This window comes from Achroia grisella, unplaced genomic scaffold, assembly GCF_030625045.1.
Source record: "Achroia grisella isolate CSIRO2021 unplaced genomic scaffold, CSIRO_AGI_Agris_v1 utg702, whole genome shotgun sequence".
Lineage (NCBI taxonomy): Eukaryota > Metazoa > Arthropoda > Insecta > Lepidoptera > Pyralidae > Achroia > Achroia grisella.
In genome coordinates, this window is record NW_026712999.1 from 553720 (window position 1) to 572503 (window position 18784).

At 32.8% G+C, this 18784-nt stretch overlaps 1 protein-coding gene across 3 annotated transcripts; it reads right to left on the reverse strand.

Moving 5' to 3' along the window:
• Positions 1-361: 361 nt before the first annotated feature.
• Positions 362-18519, reverse strand: LOC131850096 (receptor expression-enhancing protein 5). Of its 3 annotated transcripts, none has more exons than XM_059200253.1 (5): positions 18276-18519; positions 17968-18200; positions 11901-12024; positions 10096-10195; positions 362-1788 (listed from the first exon to the last, which is right to left on the reverse strand). In XM_059200253.1, exons 1-4 carry the CDS (start codon positions 18403-18405, stop codon positions 10101-10103), a joined length of 582 nt encoding a protein of 193 aa, XP_059056236.1. In that variant the 5' UTR covers positions 18406-18519; the 3' UTR covers positions 362-1788; positions 10096-10100. The 3 variants fall into 3 exon arrangements, with proteins under 3 accessions (XP_059056236.1, XP_059056238.1, XP_059056237.1); XM_059200255.1 differs by lacking the exon at positions 10096-10195 and adding an exon at positions 7058-7094 and having other exon boundaries at positions 18276-18517; XM_059200254.1 differs by lacking the exon at positions 10096-10195 and having other exon boundaries at positions 18276-18517.
• Between the last annotated feature and the right edge of the window lie 265 nt (positions 18520-18784).

Consider the following 18784-nt stretch of genomic DNA (forward strand, 5'->3'; position numbering starts at 1 on the left):
CAATACAAACACATTGGTAGTTATATGATGTTTCATTCATATCAGGCAGAAATATAAATAGACAGTTTTTTTCAGTAAGTATCAGCCTGACTCCCGACCTCTTATACATAAACCACTGTAAATAGACGATCTCATTTAAATTGTAATAAAATTAAGAAATAGATTCACAAATGTCTTTCAAATCCACACAGCGTGCGTGAAAAGTTAGAAATATACATAAATCTATTTTCGCGGATATCTATAATACTCGTAGCATTGCAGTATCCACATTTAGTTCACAAGGTTTATTAAGATAGCAAAATAAAATTATAATTATTAACTCCTATAAGGGAAGAGTATTGTAAAAAAAAACTAACTTAAATACAATGAATCCCATTTTATTACGTGAAAAAATGACAAGTTTAACAATTCCTTGAGTGAATACAATACAGACGATCTATAAAAGGCACAACCTGGATTTACACCATAAGCACGGATATGAAAAATGTTGTAAACAACATTAATGGCAACGTTGGGGGTTTCATTCTGATATAACTACATAATTTCATATTACGTCAAAAATTGTAGTCTGAAATTATTATATTTAATAAATATTAAATGATAGTTATGGTAGGTTGGTAACACTTTCGAGTCGTTAAAAAAGCTCGTATTTATGGCAATACTTAAGGTTACATTTTGAGAATATTAGAAAACTAACATTACTCTAACTATAACTGAGAAAAAATAAACAACAGACAAAAATACTAACATTCCTTGAGCAAATCATTGTTTGAATAAAGAATTCATTGTTCCACATCTTAAAATAGACAATAACAAACTAAAAGGGACATTTACTTAGCTTCTAAGCCTTAAGACATCGGCCAAAAACAATTACACTAAGAATTTGAGTCTAAGAAAAGTGTAAAAAAGAACACGATTAAAAAATACATATTTAATAATACCTACATGGACATAAAAACAATACATGGTTTGTTTTAAAAAGTACAAATTTAAACAATTAGCTTTAGGCCTTTATATACATGCGTTTTTTTTGTAGCATTGACTCTAAAAACGAAAATAGTTTTAATATTGACAATGAGGAAATATATTTAAAAAATATATGTAAAAGTGCTCAGATTGTAATTTAAAAGACCCTAACGAAATGTAAACGATGCTTGTGTTATTGTTTCGTATATTGTTCATATACACCGCTATCAGCTGTATCGATATTGTATTCCATTTTCAAATTGAAAAAGATACTCTAATTTTTCGGTCCATTACACGTTTATAAATTAAAAAATAGAATTTGTACCGACTATATAGTGGCAAGAAAACTCTTTTTGAAATTCTTAAATTAGATAACAGTACTAAACGCTCTCAATCATAGATTCTAAAGCAATTCAATAAAACGATAGAGCGATGCACCGTATGAGCGCAGACTCATAATAATACAAACTTTTGACCCAAATTGCGTTGGACTGTCACGCGCCGCTGCCGGGCGCGATTGAACGCTTCAAAGTTTTTGATAACCTGGTATATCCTGGTAATGCCGTGGGTACTATACTTGAGTCTTAGCGCACTATCGGTGCAATACCATGTTATTGGTCCGTATATTATTTGCCATACTAAAAATAACTGTGAAATTCGAAACATTCAAAATATTTTACCATAGATTATATTTTATTTATTTTACAAATGCCTAACGTTGTGCTGAAGCTAGTGTATAAAGCGTACAAAGTTTGTACTTTCGCCGATTTTATAAATAAATTTAGTTGTCCTTCCTGATTGCATCAGACACCAAGCGTGAGGCTGTAAAGATAAAATTTAAATCATTAAATAAAAAACAAATTTACTATAATTAATATTACTAACAAGCATAAAAATTATTATTATATTTAATAAGGCTAGTATAACAAATATAAAATTCTATTAGATGATCCTTCTTATAGCTTCATTTGTTCCATATTTTGTTTTTTTTAATTTGAAATTATGTATTTATAATAAATGGATTTATATTATTATATATATATATATGATCCAAGGCCATACATAACACCTCAAAGGCATTCTACAACATTGTTATGGGGGATTTTAATGCTAAAGTGGGAATCCAAACCGGCAGCGAATCGACAGCTATGGGACCACATGGTTTTGGTAGTAGGAATCATAGGGGGCAAATGCTCGTCAACTTTCTAGAGAAAGAGGGGTTGTTCTTGATGAATTCTTTCTTCAAGAAACAACCTCAACGAAAGTGGACGTGGCAGAGCCCCGACTCTATGACCAAAAACGAGATCGACTTCATCTTGACGGATAAGAAGCGTATATTCAGAGATGTCTCTGTGATCACTAGGTTTAAAACCGGAAGCGATCACAGATTAGTTCGTGGCTCTCTGAATATCGATCTCAAGCTGGAAAGAATACGCCTGATGAAGTCGACGCTCTGGCCAAATATGCTCCAAACCATCGTTGGTTCTAAAGCATTCCAATTAAAACTGGAAAACCGGTTTGCGGTTTTGGAAACCACAGACAGTATTGACCAAAGACTCGATACTATAATAGCTTGCCTCAAGGATGAAGGCACGAAATTTTGCGAGAAGAGGCGTACAGGAAAAAGGACTAGACTTTCGGGAGAGACTCTGCAGCTTATTCAACATCGACGCGACAAGTCCTCAACGCTAACATCACCAGAACACCGGGTATTGAATAAAAAAATTTCAAAATTGGTACGACGTGATCTCCGATCCTCGAACACACTTTTAATTGAAAAAGCAATTGAGCAGAATCGGGGATCAAAAGTGTTCGTCCAACAGCTAGAAAGGAGGCACTTGTCGAAGGTAACCACATCTGCAGGGACGGTTACCGCTTTTAAGCCGGAGATTCTCTCGGAAGTTGAAGACTTTTTCGGAGAACTGTACGCCTCACATGCATATCGGCCTGAATCTCTTGTTGTCGATTCCAGAGCTCCTCTGACACGCCACTACACTGAGGAGATGCCCGAAATTAGTCGTGACGAGATCGTGATGGCTCTTAAACAGCTCAAAATGGAAAAGCCCCAGGTGAAGACGGAATAACCACTGAGCTCCTGAAGGCTGGAGGTACTCCTGTACTTGCGGTACTTCAGGAACTCTTCAATTCCGTTCTCTTCACCGGGAGAACTCCACAGGCATGGAGTAGGGCCATAGTTATTCTGTTCTTCAAAAAGGGAGATAAAACCCTACTGAAGAACTATCGGCCCATCTCTTTGTTAAGCCATATATACAAGCTATTTTCAAGAGTCATCACGAATCGGCTTGCGCGAAGGCTTGATGAGTTTCAACCCCCGGAACAGGCCGGGTTTCGAAGTGGTTATGGCACCATAGATCACATTCACACAGTAAGGCAGGTTATACAGAAAACAGAAGAGTATAATCAACCTCTGTGTCTAGCCTTTGTTGACTATGAGAAGGCCTTTGACTCTATCGAGACCTGGTCTGTTCTGGAGTCTCTGCAGCGATGCCAAGTCGACTGGCGATACATCGAAGTGTTGAGATGTCTCTATAACGCTGCAACAATGACCGTCCAAGTACAAACCCAGCAGACTAAGCATATCCACCTAAAGCGTGGTGTAAGACAGGGGGATGTTATATCCCCTAAATTATTTACAACTGCGTTGGAGGATATGTTTAGAATGCTGGATTGGAAAAATTACGGCATTAATGTCAACGGCGAGAACATCTCTCACTTACGATTTGCTGACGACATTGTCATCATGGCTGAGTCGCTGCAGGATTTACAACAGATGCTGAACGGCCTGGCTGAATCGTCTCAACGCATCGGTCTTCGGATGAATTTGGACAAAACCAAGATCATGTTCAATGATCGCATTCGTCCGGAACCGGTCGCCATTAATGGAGTATCTCTCGAAGTTGTTCAGGAGTATATTTATCTAGGGCAAACGCTCCAACTAGGTAAAAACAACTTTGAGAGGGAGGCCAAGAGACGAATACAGCTAGGCTGGGCGGCATTTGGGAAACTTCGTCAAGTCTTCTCGTCGTCGCTACCACAAAGCCTTAAGACCAAGGTTTATAACCAGTGCGTCCTACCCGTCATGACTTACGGTGCCGAAACGTGGACACTGACGATACGACTGGTCCACCAACTCAAAGTCGCTCAACGAGCTATGGAAAGAGCTATGCTTGGAGTTTCTCTAAGGGATAAAATCCGAAACGAAGTGATTCGCCAGAGAACTAAGGTCACCGACATAGCTCTTCGCATCTGTAAGTTGAAGTGGCAGTGGGCTGGTCATATCTGTCGCAGAACCGATGCTCGCTGGAGTAGGCGTGTTCTAGAGTGGAGACCGCGAATTGGCAAACGTAGTGTAGGACGCCCCGCAGCTAGGTGGAGCGACGACTTACGTAGGGTTGCGGGTAGTAACTGGATGAGAAGGGCTGAAGATCGTGCCCAGTGGCGTGCCTTGGGAGAGGCTTATGTCCAGCAGTGGACTGCAGTGGGCTGATGATGATGATGATGGATTTATATTAAAAAGTTGATATTTAACACCAATATTTGGTGTTACCTTTTTAACATGGACAATCTCTTATCCCCTTAGTTGTCTGCGGCGATATCATAAATCACTCGTTAATTGCCCGGGGCTAACCGAAACTTTGATTACTTTGGACATATTGTAATTCACAGATCTTATATACAAATCAATTTAATATAATATAATTAAATGTTAAATTTGTAAATCCTTCAACATTAATTAGTTGGAAAATTCACCTTCCTTTATTTTTGCGCACACATTTATAGTGCATAATAATATTCTTGTTCAGATTATAATTAGGCACTCCTTAACTTCCTTTTTATTAGAATGTTCATTGCGACACTCGATAAATTTGTACTGAATTATATATGAGCTATTAATTACAACACAAGTACTTATAAATAGTTACTGTTTATCCATACTAATACTACAAATGTGAAAGTCTCTATTATGTTCTTAATACATAGTTTTGTGTAATAGCAGAACTACACTTTTTTTCAATTTCATGCAACATTGAATACCATATAACAAATCAAGAAAATCACAGGATCTTACCACGTTTTATTTATTACTATTGAGTTCTCGATTGTAAAATAATTAAAACGTGGTAAGATCCTGCGATTTTCTTAAAAGTCTAAATAATGAACGCGACATATTTTAAAAAAGCATATAACAATTGTTTTTTGTTCAATCTGGCTGAATATATTTTGGATTTACTGAAAACAAGCAGTTAGTTATTAGTTCAATTGTAAGTGTCATGCTAAAGCTAGTGAAGCTCTACAACACAAAATTACTACAAATAAAGTATATATCGCACCCTTAATAACTACAAATTTCATATATCAGGAAATTGTCTCTACATAGTTCTAACCAGTACTTAGTAGTTAGGTGAATAAAAAAAAAGAGTGCATACATCCTATTAAGCGTGCAATAGACACTAGTGTTGTTTTAAGATAACTGTGCAAATAGACAGAGGCATCATAATGCTTTCTCCTTTTCCCAGGCATTACTATAAAGTAAGGTTTGTACTTCTTTCAATGGTTAAGAAGGTTCATTTTTGTATGTCATGTTTCCTCAAAATAACAGACAAATAAATATCAATATTATAAATAAATAATATATTAATGAGTTTAGTAACTCAAACACAACTTATTTTTGTTACATACGGTAACCGTGGCATTCTGTGACATTGCAACGAAGTTACTGAATCAACATTCAATAGAAATATTTTTATCGATATATAACGTAGCCATTACGTTGCAATGCTAGTTGACAGCGTCAAATGCCGTCAATATAATCGCATTACTAACAGATGACGCAACTTCACTACGAAAATCGTTGCGATCGAAGATAGATAATTAGCCCACAGGTGTCTATAGGCTATGGTAACCTCTTTTTAGAATCACAGGGTGGTATAAAAAAATAACACATGACTTTAGCAATGAACATTCTTAAACAATATAGTTAATATGTATATCAGTACTGAAAATAGATACATATAGTTTATTAGTAAAAACAAAATACATTAATAGGAGAAGCTTAAATTATGTTGCTGTCACGACCAACATTGAGAAAATATTAAGTCCATAGAACAGTTGAAAAGAGATAGAAGACATTATGTATAGTGAGGACATGAAGTAAATTATATTACCCTCGAATAACATGCCCACAGAGTAAGATCTATCTTTGTTTGATCTGTGGCCGTATATTTACATAAAACTGTATATAGGAAAATGTTGACATATATTAACCATCATAATGGTTTAATATTAAATATTTTATTAGAATACAATCTACATTAATTAAGTGAAGAGAACATGGAGTAGTTTAAAAAGTTAAACGAAATCTTCGAAAGTTATAGCGTGTAAAGTACCTAAATTATATTAAAAATATGTTTCTAAAGTTCCGTTGAGTAATTACTTAACCAATATTAATCAAATACAGACATAATGATTAATCAGACATATATTTATACTATCGTAGAGGGAATGGCGAATTTCCGCACATACCTACAGATGAAATGAAACTTATCGTAATAAAAATTAAAAACATAATACGCCTACTATTGTGACTTCTGCAATACAACAAAAGTTACAAAATGTTTAAATAATCTGTATTTTCAATGTAAACTTTTCATAAATATGAAAAATCCAAGAGATATTTATTAAATATAGTTTCTCTTTTTTTAACATCATATATTAGTAACACAGAGAGATTTTAAAGAGGTTAATTTATGTAACAATAATAACAATTCAACATGAATCAATAAATGAAAAAAAAAATATAATTCCATTTTTACTTTATACACACATAAATTATTTACATTTTATATTGGAAGTAGCTGATGACCGTAACTTTGTATTTGTTACTCCTTTAACTAACAATTTATCTCGATACCGACAAAAAACTTACGTTTTATTTTCACTATAAATACAAATTATTTACACATCATATTAAAAAAAAATTATGGACAAAATATTTCCTGCCAGATATTTAAATAAATCTCATTAAAAAGCAATGTTAGTTTAGCTGAACATCGACTTCTACAGAACTTACCAACTGTGCTATATGTATATGCTTTATTCCTCTTTTCCTAAAATATAATGGAATGATATGAGTGTACATCTAGCGAGATGGAAACAGGTATAAAGAATCCTTTCTTTTTACCTGTCTCCACGATATTAAGAGTTCTCTCGTTATTAAAAGTTCTGTACTGCACTTTGTTTTTCAGCGGATCGGCTGATTTACGTATGTGTGATGATACTATAGTATATTTATATACTATAGTATCATCTCTTTATTCATTAACTATTATTTTTAGTTAACCTCTAAACATTATATGATTATAGGTTATTTAGTGTATTATAAGCATCGTAATTTATTTAACTTATATGACATGTACATTCTGTTGACGGCTTGATCTGCATTACAGGTCTTATACTTATATCAGACACCTGCTCCTTGCAGATGATGATAGATAGATAGATGATAATAAATTTATGCATTGTATTATCAAAAAATTAAAAAAAATACGCCGTCGACTCGTTCTAGTGGTTTAGCACACTCTCTTACTTCCGATAGCTGCAGTTTCAAAAACTGGCAAGATGCAAACATTTGTAGTCATGAGTATGATCGTTTGTATCGGTACGGATGTTTTCTATGTTTATTATGTATGTATTTAAAAATCAAATCGCTTAAAAAGACGAGTGTGAAGGTACTATTAATAACGAGAGTCCCTTTGTTAAATAAATTTCATATTATTATTATACATCGTTTATCCCTTTTATCCATTATACATCGTTTATCCCTTTATCTACACATTTGTTAAGAATATGACATTCTCACGATTTCCTATCAATTAAAATTAAAAATTTTCTTTCCTATCATTTTAGGTATGAATTAAAAAAAAAAGATTGCATTGTTATGCATGACGCGCACTTGAATACGATTTTTTTATTGTCCGAATATTTTACGCATATAAAATATAATACATGTACGCCAATAAATATGATATGCAAAGACTAATGTCCTTGTTTTTCTATCTAGATTTCATAGCTAAATGTAAGCGGCAAGGAAAGAGAAGGAAGATATTCGATAAATTTATTTTAAGTTCTACAAATAATTTTAATTCTAATCTTAAATTTCTACACGATAACAAATATTGTATCTACATTATAGAGAACTAGAGAGTCTACACTATTCAACTAAGAGCTAAGAACTAACTCTTTATAAATACCGAACATATTTTATCAACACTCATAGGATTGTAAAACGTGTTAGCCTTTTTAAAATAAAGGATATCAAATTCGTTATGAAAGAAAATGAAAATTGCGTCAAAAAAATTTGCTTTTCCGATTTAATAGTTTTGTTTAAAAATTATAGGAGCAAAAGAAAAATGTGCCTAGAGGTGGTAGCACTAGTAATAGTATATAATTACACACGTGAATTACTCGTGGCCAAATTGTAATGTATTTAAATAATTATTTAAATAAAAAGCTAATTCGCGCTTCCATTTAATTTGGCCGTTCCCGCCATTTTTCAATACAGACTCTATAAACTGCACAGAGTACGTTATAAACATCATAGATTAATTATACCAAAGACTATATATATACTACAATAATTGTACTAGAATATTCAATAAAAAAAACGTACATAGCGTATCGTAAACAGCAACAAAACAGATTTATTGTGATAACTTTTTCATTGACTTCTCAATCTTGACGTAAGTTCTTTGCACCAACTGGCGGACATTGATTTCTTTTAAGAAAAATAGGTAATTTGTTGTTACTAATTTGACGGCCTCAGTGGTCTAGCAGTTTAGCATACCAATTTATTTCCGATGGTCGCGGGTTCGATTCCGCGCACGTTGCAAACATTTTTATTCATGAGTATGATTTTTTTGGATCGGTCTGGGTGCTTACTATGTATGCTATTTATACAGTTACAAAATAAAACTTCTTTAAGTATTTATATCAGTTGTATAGTACCCATAACTCAAGCTCTGCTTACCGTAAGACTAGATGGCGCTGTGTTAATTGTCCAGGATTATTAATTTATTTACTAGGGATTGGTAGCACTTGTGTAACTTCGAAAAATTTTTTTTGTGCATTTAGTACAAAACGGCCTGTGGATCACCAGATGGTAGTGATTACCGCCGCCCATGACCTTGTGCAACATCAGGCTAACTGCAAGTGTGTTGCCGGCCTTTTAAAAAGGAATGGGCTTTTTTCTTTACATTTTATATAATATATAGATATATATAAAAAATATAGGAAACAATTCTGGACAAGTTACACAAACCCATTTGGTTCAACATATTCAAGTTCGTATTATCCATACTAGACAAATAAATAAAAATAAAATAATTAGTCTACACCCCAACCAATAGAAACAGTCATACTATGATATATTTCATACAGATATTTGTATTTTGAAGGACAAGAAATAGAATAGAAACACAAGTGTTCCCAACCCTTGGGAACCCTTCCCAATTCGGGAAAACCTGTGTTTTATGCATGTCATTTATGTTTTAGGTGAAATCACCCATTAATAAATGGGGATCAGATATTTATTACTGTACTAATGTACTAACACCGGTTTATTATTTAGATTTGTTCTAAGTGTTTAATGAATTAGATGCACTTACAATTTTATGGTGTCTATCTAACAATAAATCGAATTCCTAACCATTTCGATATTCTCAATTAGTACCATACTATAGAACTTTAAACCTATAATATTATATAATTTAAATAATCGTTCCAACAACCATAGACAAATAAACAATACACAATATTAATATAATATATAGTGTAACATAGTACTTTTTGTATTATCTGTTAGAACTGTGCAGTTGTGTAAGACTGTAGTATAAGAGCCGACCACAAGATATAATAACAATTCTTTTGCAAATAAAATTTTTAAACACGTACAATTCAGTGTAAAATTACTTAATGGAATCTCTTTAAGTGTTATTGTTTAACAATAATAACAATAAAACATTGAAGTCTGCCCTTTGACTACTTTAGCAATACATAGATAGACAACATATTGCCATGCAAAGCTGGTATTGTACTGTATTGTTTACGTACGATACTTAATCTTTGTGTAGATCCTTGAATGACTTGCGTATATCATTAATAGATTCATTGACAATTTTCATCCCAGCCACAATATCAACATTGTTTATTCCTAAAATTAACAGTTTTATAAATTTAAATATATATGTTGCTTGGTGTATAGTCTAGTTTGGATAGCAATGTAGTGTGAAAAATAATTTAATTCAAATTCCAATTTGGAGATGTATTCAAATAATTATTTTAACCCAATAATTGATGACCAGACGGGAATATTAACAGTCTTTGTAAGCAATTGTGGTAATGACTGAGTGTTGCTAGATGACTATCTGATATTTCCCTTAAATTTTATCCAAAAGTAACCCTCGGTTCAGGTTTTGAGAAAATATCCCTCCAATTTAATTCTGTATTCTAAACTAGGCTTTAGCTTTCTTTATATCATTAAATGACGATATCGATAAATACGCATTTTTTGTATCTGTACTAGGACAGCAAGGTCAAGTATATGTAGGTAGGAATTTACGCTGATCAATCTGTGGCTTATATTACTGGGAATGAAGTCATATACTCCGCCACAAGTGCTATTTATCGTAGCACAATCACCGCCTCGGCTATTTATGAAATTGTTCTACTCATTTTGTGGGCGGTTTCTATTTCTGTGTTTATTAACAAAACACTGATAAAAAAATTATGCACCAGCTGCATTCCAATTAGTGAGTTTTAACGAAGTGCGTTACAATGTAATTTATAATATAGTAACAACTCAGAAATGAACATTACATCAATGAACACGTTACAATGGAAACATGCATACGTAGTGTAATATGTAACTTATTAAGTAAGAATTTGATTGATTTTCATTTCCATTCGCATTCAATACTGATACAGAGAGAAAAAGACGACACAAATACCTTAATGTAGATGAAAACAAACCAACCGCTCGAACTAACTGATACAATATACTACCTAGTATAAGTATGACATAAAACTTAATAGCATTTAACACTTTTGCATGCCATTCACGATTTTGGTGGGACATGTAAGAACCTACAAATAATCTTAATCTTCATTATGTACTATTAGTATCGACATATTTACCTAAGTGTTGTTTGTCGTAAGGCCACTTTTAGTTTTTTTGGGAGCAGTGGAATTTTATATTGAAAGAGTTCTGGGTGCTCTTGTCTTCCCAAGATATAGCGTTCCAAAAGAGACTCTGGGGGTCGCACCTGATGGGAAGACAAAAGCCCCAAAAACCGGCCCTTGGACAAACGATTCCAATTATGAAGTCTAGCCCAAAACCAATAATTTCACTGTAGACCACTATGCAAAATGCGGGCTAAGCTTGGCGCCACTTTTTAAATGAAATGACTATATCTCTATGCTTGTATTAATGAATATCTGAAATGTACTTAAACGGTGGCTAGCCAGCATATACATACTACTGCAGCTACGATCCCGTACAGACCAACCACTAAGTTAGGTAAATACCAAATGTAAGGGACAATGGTATTCATTATATTTCCCATGACTTCCCTTAAACCGCTTTCTCTTTTTACCCAATGGTTAGCTGGTAGAACATGCCATATGGCATTAAGCTGTACCGGATACCCAAGCAAAGAAATCATAATTTCGTTTAATTTTAGTATCCTAAAACTCTATAAAATCTAATAGAAGATAACCAAAAGTCAATACGTAATTCAAGGCATATACGCATATCAATAAATTTGCGATTACTATTTCATTAACTAATACGACTTTAAAAATAATTAATAGCAAAGTTACGCATATTCGCAAATAAATATATTTCAAACGGAACGTACCGGAGGCAGCCATATTGTCGATACGGCCGTGGTGCTTCTGATAGTACGGACGGATGATGCGGTGGTAGATGATCAGAGAGCCGTTGAACTCAATGGGCAAGTAACACCATATGATGAAAACGCACTGGAATACAGAAAAGAGATCATTAAATAATAGCATCTCAAGATAATTCACACAGCGCCATCTAGTCCCAAGCTATACAGCTGTAGAGCTAGACCACTAATATAAATACAGAGATATATTTTACAATAGAAAACATCCAGAACAATACAAACAATCATCGTGAATACAAATGTTTGTACCGTGTGAGGAATGAAACACGCGACCATTAGAAATAAGACTGTGCTAAACCACTAGCCCACCAGGGCCGTTTATTAAAATATACAATGAAAAGATAAAAGGTTATAGGTATAGGACCGAGGAAGGGCTAGACTGATTAATCAGATGGCTTAAGTGTTATCAGATGGATAAGTATTTTGCTACTTGTATGTATGAAACGCTTTATAAATGTGAATGTAGCGAGAGAATTAGTAATAGTCGAAATAGTTGAATAGGTATGCGATGATAATAAGACTTGGTTCCGTTTCGCTATCACGTAATGAAGAAAATAATACTTTGAAACCCTGTCCAGACGAGATTTAGTGATCTGGATACTCGGCTTTAAAAATTTTGTATGTAATTGCAATTTTAAACAAGCTAATGAACCACCTTCTTTTAGGCGGTTACCATCGCCTATATTTATAATATTACGTACAAATTCAAATATATATTGTGGAACATAAATCATGTAAAGTATCTCTAGGTGTAAGTATGTCCTATACTTACACATAGAGATACTTTGCAATATATTTTTTGTCCACGAGCATATTTTAGGTCAGATCATTAAAATTAACTGGAAGTGCACTTAGATAATTTATGTTTTCAAAATGTATCCTGATATTTGTGATTATTTTAACAAAAATCTAACTTAATTTCTAAAACCCACATATCAAGTATTACGTAATACCTATCTCACCTCTGTAGGCAAATGGATCAAATTTACGTCATCCGGCGGTGAACTGGCTGATGTACAAAGTAACAACTGTTCATTACCAAGGTCAATCTACGAAATATAATTTATTGTTCTGTGATGTAATTTTCCAATAAATAATTAACGGGGAGTTAGTTTTAATTCAGTCTTTACTCCCCTTATATGCTATACAGGGTTGTAATTATAGTAAGGCATAGCAAGCAAGCACAATGGACCGTAAGCTAGGAACAAGTCGAAGCGACGAATTCAAAACTGTAATATACCCTACATCATTAAGTTGTGAAGGCGGATCTTTCGCATTTTTTTTTATTGCAAAATTGATTTGCACATTATGTGCAATTTGATCCAACTTGAAAGATAGGATATCTTACATTTCAATTTATAGTTGCAATATTATCTTATTCAAGAACCTCAGCCACAGCAACGCGTGGCCGTGTCTGCTAGTATAACATAAAAAATACAAACTATAACCTAAAACGTGGACGGAGATAGTCTTATATAGGTTAAAAGGCGTCTGGATTAGATTTTTTCTCTAGCATCAGATAAGTTTTAGACAGCTTTGGATAGCTTCCACATGGTCGGTTAGAATAAATAGAGTACAATGTTACGTGATCAACCAGATAAGGCACTGCTGTCTAATGTAACCTGCTTAATACTTAATTGAAAATAAAGTCGCGGTCCCTATTTATGCTTAAATCTTTAAAACTACGCAACGGTTTTTGAAGCGGTTTTTCTAATAGATGAGTGATTCTAGAGGAAGGTTTATATGTATAATACATGTACACCCGGGCGAAGCCGGGGCAAGTAGCTAGTACTAATATAACTTAATCTTAATTTAACTATATACATTAGATATGTATTTGTGTGTAACGAAAGCAATTATAAGTTAAACTACTTAGTATTACGTTATCTGTAGATAAATAAAACTTTAAAGAAATATATGATTGCTTGTACTGTTATCAAATAATAAAATATAATTTACTAATGTTCTAAATCATTACGACATTAAGAAATGAGAAATATTACAAATAAATATGAATATAGCACTAACATAACCGATATTAGGGATTACTTGTTTGTATTTGGTGGGCGAGAATATTTGTTTGGCATTATTATCCATTTTGAGTAGCCGTTTAAAGGAAACAATATTGGGCGTTGTTATAATAGTCACAAGTGGTCAAATCACGATGAAAATAATAAATCCAGGCCAATTCACACAAAACCATCTAGTCCTAAACTAAGCAGAGCTTGTGTTATAGGTACTGGACAACTGATATAAACAACAAAACACATAAATACTTATTTTTTTTTAAATACATACATAATATACATAGAAAACACCCTGATACAAACAATTATACTCATGATTACAAATGTTGGTACCGTTCGATGATCGCGGGTTGATTCCTCACAGTACACACATTTGAATTTAATAATAGAATGAAAAGTCATGAACACCCTTAGTATTATAGTACAATCATCTCTTATTAAATTTAACAAGTACATACTAACAAGGTGTTATTAGTTCCCTACTGTTTATCTGTTTAGTAGGAATTATTTGTTTTATCCATACTAATGACCACCGTCCTTCAATCTGATAAATATAGTTAAATACAAAACCCATTAAGATAAGGTAGAAACAATAAATGGGTTTTGTGACAAAAGAACGTAAATGTTTATGGATATTCCTTTGTCAGACTTAATGGCAACTTTGCAAAAGACTTCCACAATTGTCTAGCACAGTTTATTTTTTTTATTTTTTATTAGTAGATGTTAATGTAATTGTAAATTAATAGTAATTAACGACCACTGAAAATAAACTCTGCCTATGTACTAATATTTCATAATAAACATAATAACAAAGTAACACTATATTCTGTTAACTATATTATACGTTTTAAATATATCATAATAATTATTTTAACACTTACAGAGAATTATAAAATGCATAGTATTTACATATACATTTTTCGGATACATACATTTCAGATATTACAACATAATTTTCAGATGTTACAAATATCATCACCAACTTACTGAAAAAACTATTTTATTTATAAAATATTTAGTTTTTCTATATTCAATTTTATATAACTGCAAAAAATATGAAAATCACACCTGATGGTAAATGGTATTCGTCACTTTGGGCTTGTGGGCTTCACCTGTGTGAAATTTATATATCAGTTTTATTCTGATGTATAAGGTATATTATTGTAAAGTTTAATTAAAATCCACTTAGTAGTTTTTGCGTGAAATAATAAGAAACTTTCATCTACCCACACTCACAAACTTCCTCGTTTATAAATATATAACTTTCTGAAATTTTACTATCATATCTCAACTTCGAACCAAAACACAGCCTACAGCTGCGGCTGACTGTAACGGGTGATACAGACTAGAATGGCGGGAGGGGGTACGAGCTTTTCTTACTTTTGCTGACAAAGGGGATGGGGGCGTAAATAAATCTGATTACGTAATACTTGAACGGACCTTGAATGTTATAACATAAAATATTACTGAAAAGATACTGTAATACATTCGTAGTTGATTATATATTAATGGTTACACTTATCAGCTTACATGCAATAAATATTATATCAATCTTATCAAAATGGCTGTTGATTCATCAGTTTTGGTCATTTCTGCTACTACTGTGTAACGGGGTTACATAAATAATCTTACTAATATTTTAAATGCGAAAGTTTGTGAGTATGGATGGATGTTTGTTACTCTTTCACGCAAAACTACTGAACGGATTGTGACGGAACTTTACAGTAATATAGCTTACACATCAGAATAACACGCTTATGTGTTATTCTGATGTTTACTCTATGTTTAAATAGATAGAAAGACACACTTACACATAGAGAAGCACACACTTTCTATGGGAAAATTCACTGCTAATTTTCTGGCCTGGTGGAGATGAAATGTAAAATGTTGTAAAAACACTATATGGCAAATGGTATCATACCATTTGCCATGGTTGAGAGATAAAAAATAATTTATTCATAATCTTGTTTTTCAAGTAAAGAATATAAAAAGCCTGTTAAATATGGGGTTAATTTATAATGGGCGACTTAGTTTTTAGATCTTAATATCATTAGTTCATCAAGTTTTTTTTAAGTGCATAATAATGAAATCGTCCACCTGCCTATGCTAACGGTATACACAGCCATGGCACTAGTGGAAGATGTTAAGATGAAAGTATGAAGTCGGGTCAGTTAGCCTATAGCATATATTTTTAATTTGAATTTGATAGTTTCCAGGGTGAAACCGTGTGGAGGTCAGACTGACATGGTACATTACCAGCAATGGGGCTTTTAGACTACATAACTAACAATACTTATTTTTAAACTTTCGCATTAAGTACTCATTATTATTATAGTTATAACACTAATAAAATAAGTTTTAACACTAATAATTTTATGGTGAATTTATTATATTAACAATTATTTGTGTTAATACTACTTTAAATTTACTTTTTAAAATTACTAACAATACCCTTTTCCCCCTAGCCCTCTTGTTCATCAAGTTATGCATATATAGAATAGAAATAATTGTTACATATTGGAAATCCAATAGTATTAAACAAGTTTATGCAGTGTTCATAATGAGTAACTATTCATTAGGTAGATTTGTACCTACTACAGTAATAATACTAATAGTTCTTATATAGTAATATAAAAACTTATAATTATTTCTATAGCTCAGTCAAGGCTATAAATTATGAAATATTACCTTTTTCCCTATCAATCAACACATAGATATGACAGCAAAGTTTTATAGATAATTAATATATATATTTTTTATAGCATATATTTTTAATTTAACCTTATATTTGGGCTGTTATGCATTCTTAGCTATTGGAGTGTATTGTCCATCTTTTAAATTATTAACTAGAAAAAATGCCTAAAATAGTTCAATAGTAATAACTATACAGATTCATTAAACATGTCCATGAAGGTGGTATTAAGTGGTTAATGTATTACTTTTTTTTTTTTTATAACACGGGACAAACGAACATGCGGCTCACCTGATGGTAAGTGATTACCACCGCCCAAAACTACATAATAATATAACAAATTCAGAAGTGTGTCTATTTGTAATTTAACTGCCTTTTGATATCTAAATAATTGTATCATGAGTATGGACATAAAGTCAGTTCAACTTTTTTATCTCAAAAAAGTCTATGTAATTATACATGAGAAAGACTTAAAAGTCATATTTATAAAAAAATACTTTTTATTTTTATTTTGTCTTATGACTCAAGCAATGAAATATTGCTTACTTTCATTCGACTTAAAATTACAGTTTAATAACAAACCCTAGAAAAATATGATGTGCCCTCTGTGGTAACAAGGGCCACAGATTCTATTGCATTTCCAATGTTGAAGTTTTAAATAAGAACTTTTGTGTGTCATTATTTATCTGTGGTATGCAGATTGTTATATTTCAGGTCAACTTGCAATTAGACACCCTTAGCTGGTTCATAGCAGAAATAAACAAAATGGTGATTACTACATATGGGAGTGTCACATGTTAGTGCCATAAATGCAAACATGTCACTTGGTCATATAGATAATACAATTAATATAGTTCACTAACAATTTTTTTATCACTTGTTTTATAATGAAATTATTTAGAGAATGCAATCTTTAATAGTAAAGAAATCTTTCTTTAGCCTGTTTGTTATACATTGGTTTTGCCTTCATTTAAGTTTTATTCTTTTTTAGGCCTACATACCAAATAACTACTACGACTCTCAACTTAAATTTTTTCCTCACACATTTGTTTCTACCATTGCCATGAAATCTTCCAAAATTTGGTTAGATAATTCCCAACCTGGCATTACTGGTAACAATACACATTCTAACCCTACTTAATAAAAAAAAACTTTTAAAAATAAAAATATAACAATGATTATCAAAGTGCATTAAAAGTTAAATTTCCTTGTAGATAAAAAAATATATAGATATTTCTTGGACTCGCCCAGTTATCATTTGCATTATCATAAACATATGGAACGTCATACTAACCTTTATTAACCAGTAAAGCGGAAACCAGCCCACAATGAAGTCAGAGAAATACTCCACAATTGAGAAGCATGCGTACACCACCCAGTAAGTTAGCCATTTCGTATCATCATCCTTGGATGTCGACTCCAATGCTTTCATGGACATATAGGCTGGATATACAAATCCAATCGAATTGCATATCAATTCCGCGCCAAAACCAAACACTAAATATAAACCCGTGAACGCCACCAGACCTGCATAAGACAAGTTAACATTTCAAACGTCAAAGGTACCGCTAAGGATAAAAATAAACGTGGAAATTAACGCACCGACGAACAGATAAACTCTATTCACGCCGGTTTTCTGCTCAGCCAGTTCAAAATACTTCGCCCATGGTGTGCTTTTGTCGTTCAGAGTGCGCTCTATTGTATCTCTGTACTCTTGTAATTTGGAACCCATTTTATTCAAAAGTTATGCGTATTTTACTGAAATTATAGTTGGCACTCCAACAATTAGGTTTGGAAAGGACCACTCGTTGACAATTAATGACAATTGACACAAGACAAGCGTACAAGTTAGGGAGCTAGCTAATAATGATGACTGAGACTGACTACACTGACGTCAAACTGACACAGAGTGTCATTTGACATTAAAATGATTGAACATGCATACATGGCTGTATGAGCGCAGTTTCCTTTGCCTTTTTTTTTTAGGGATAATAAAAATTACTACAAAAATATTCAAACCTTTTCTTTTGAAAGTACCAAGTATTTACCAACCACGTACCTATATATAGAGATGCTGCGCATCTACCTACCAGCTTACACGACACGAATAT

Bases quoted from the DNA above. Each gene is read 5' to 3' on its own strand.
- LOC131850096 (XM_059200253.1), bottom strand. From the start codon at position 18,405: ATGGGTTCCAAATTACAAGAGTACAGAGATACAATAGAGCGCACTCTG. The intron at 18,201-18,275 runs GTGCGTTAATTT...TGTCTTATGCAG, and splicing joins TAGAGTTTATCTGTTCGTCG to GTCTGGTGGCGTTCACGGGT. The intron at 12,025-17,967 runs GTTAGTATGACG...TCTGTATTCCAG, and splicing joins CGCTTTACTGGTTAATAAAG to TGCGTTTTCATCATATGGTG.